This window comes from Eretmochelys imbricata, chromosome 13 (genome assembly GCF_965152235.1).
Source record: "Eretmochelys imbricata isolate rEreImb1 chromosome 13, rEreImb1.hap1, whole genome shotgun sequence".
Lineage (NCBI taxonomy): Eukaryota > Metazoa > Chordata > Testudines > Cheloniidae > Eretmochelys > Eretmochelys imbricata.
The window spans coordinates 35724189-35726247 of record NC_135584.1 but is presented as its reverse complement, the minus strand read 5'-3'; the positions used below and the strand labels follow the sequence as shown (position 1 = coordinate 35726247).

Here is a 2059-nt window from a genome sequence, read left to right as displayed (position 1 = left end):
TCTAGGCAAAACCTTAAGTTACAAAAAGACACACAGACAGGAATATTCATTCTATTCAGCACAGAATATTTTCTCAGCCATTTAAAGAAATCATAATCTAACGCATATCTAGCTAGATTACTTATTAAGTTCTAAGACTCTATTCCTGTTCTGTCCCCGGCAAAAGCATCACACAGACAGACACAGACCCTTTGTTTTTTTCCCTCCTCCCAGCTTTTGAAAGTATCTTGTCTCCTCATTGGTCATTTTGGTCAGGTGCCAGCGAGGTTACCTTTAGCTTCTTAACCCTTTACAGGTGAGAGGATTTTTCCTCTAGCCAGGAGGGATTTTAAAAGTGTTCTCTTTATATTTATGACAGTCACACATACCTTTTTTTCCTCTTTCCATTTTGCCACTGAAAAAAACAGATAAAGGGGGTAAAAAGGAAGGAAGTAGGAAATAAATCATTTATAAAAAAAATCTGATTTAATTAAAAAATATATTTTTAAAAAAAAAAAGGTTTTAAACAGTTTGATGTAAAACTTTTCTTGCAAAATAAGGCCTTTTTTAAAGGTTTTTTTTTTAATCAATTTTCTCTATTAGTAAGGTTAAATTCAACTTTGATTACCTGTGAGCAACTTAGGATATAGATATTTAGGCACCTAATGGAGCTTTCAATAGTATCTAGATGCTTAACTCTCCGTGGTTCCAATGGAACCATAGATGCTCTCAGTTTCATTTTTGTCCTACTAAATGGTTCACAGTGTCTGCATTGTTGTGCAAAGCAGAAATTTACTTAACCCCTTTCTAAGGCCCTCTTTTACCTCCCGGTTTCTCAGGCTGTAGATGAGGGGATTGAGCAGGGGAGTCAGGACTGTGTAGAAGACAGAGAACACTTTGTTCAGGTCCTTCAGGTTATCATTTTTGGGTAAGACATAAACAATCGTTAGGGACCCATAGAAAACTGTAACCACCATGAGGTGAGAGGAGCAGGTAAGGAAGGCCTTTTGTTTCCCAGTGGCAGACGAGATTCTCAGGATGGTGGCTATAATAGCAACATACGATATAACAGTTAATAGAAATGGGGGGAGAGTAAAAATTGAGGCGAATATGAAAGCTGTAAGTTCCATCAGGCGGGTGTCAGTTCTGGAGAGTTTTAACACAGGGGTGAGATCACAGAAGAAATGGTCAATTTCATTGGGGCCACAGAAAGTTAATTGTGACACCAACAATACTATTATGCTAATAGCTAGAAATGCACTTATCCAAGAGCCAGCTGCTAGCAGTAGACAGAACCTGCTATTCATAAGGGTTGCATAGTGCAGGGGTTTACATATTGCTAAATACAGATCATAAGACATTGCTGCCAGGAGGTAACATTCTGTAGCTCCCAGAGAACCAAAGAAATACATTTGTACCATGCAGCCCCTAAAAGAAATAGTTTTGTCACCAGTTAGGAGACTGGCCAGAATCCTGGGCAGGATGGTTGAGGTGTAGCAGGTCTCCAAGCAGGACAAGTTCCCAAGGAAGAAGTACATGGGAGTGTGAAGTTGTTGATCACCCACAACTAGAGCAAAGATGAGGATGTTCCCAGCCACTGTCACAAAGTAGCTAACTAAAAACAGCAGTAAGAGAAGTATCTGCAGTTCAGTGAGATTTCTGAATCCAAGGAGGATGAATTTTGTGATGGTGGTTTGATTTTCCCACTCTGTGTTTTCTATTGATTGCATCTAAGGGGGAGAAAACTTGGCAATTTTAACATAACATAACTTTGTAGCGAATATCTTATATTTAATTCTAGAGTTATTGATATTCCCTTCTCTCTGCTATTTAGCTTCCGAAGAGCTGGGTCTAGAATCCTGATGAGCAAAATGATTTGCATTTCAACTGTATAGCCAACATTGTTTCTCTATCTATATAGCCTTTTATTTAGTCCTCATCAGTCTCAATGTCTGATTTGCCTAGTATACAAATTCATTTTTATGCTGGTAACCCACCTCCTATTGTGAGAGTTGATGCGATTATTCTGTTTATCCACAGATCCAGCTGCTGCCATCTTAGCTGGTGTCCTACCTCCTGC

General features: G+C 38.9%; 1 protein-coding gene across 1 annotated transcript; it reads right to left on the bottom strand.

Moving 5' to 3' along the window:
- Nucleotides 1–737: 737 nt before the first annotated feature.
- On the bottom strand, nt 738–1517 carry LOC144273187 (olfactory receptor 10A7-like). Its single transcript, XM_077831724.1, has one exon. The coding sequence runs from the start codon at nt 1515–1517 to the stop codon at nt 738–740; it is 780 nt and encodes a 259-aa protein (XP_077687850.1).
- Between the last annotated feature and the right edge of the window lie 542 nt (nt 1518–2059).

Coding starts and splice junctions, on each gene's coding strand:
- LOC144273187 (XM_077831724.1), bottom strand. CDS start 1,517: ATGTACTTCTTCCTTGGGAACTTGTCCTGCTTGGAGACCTGCTACACC.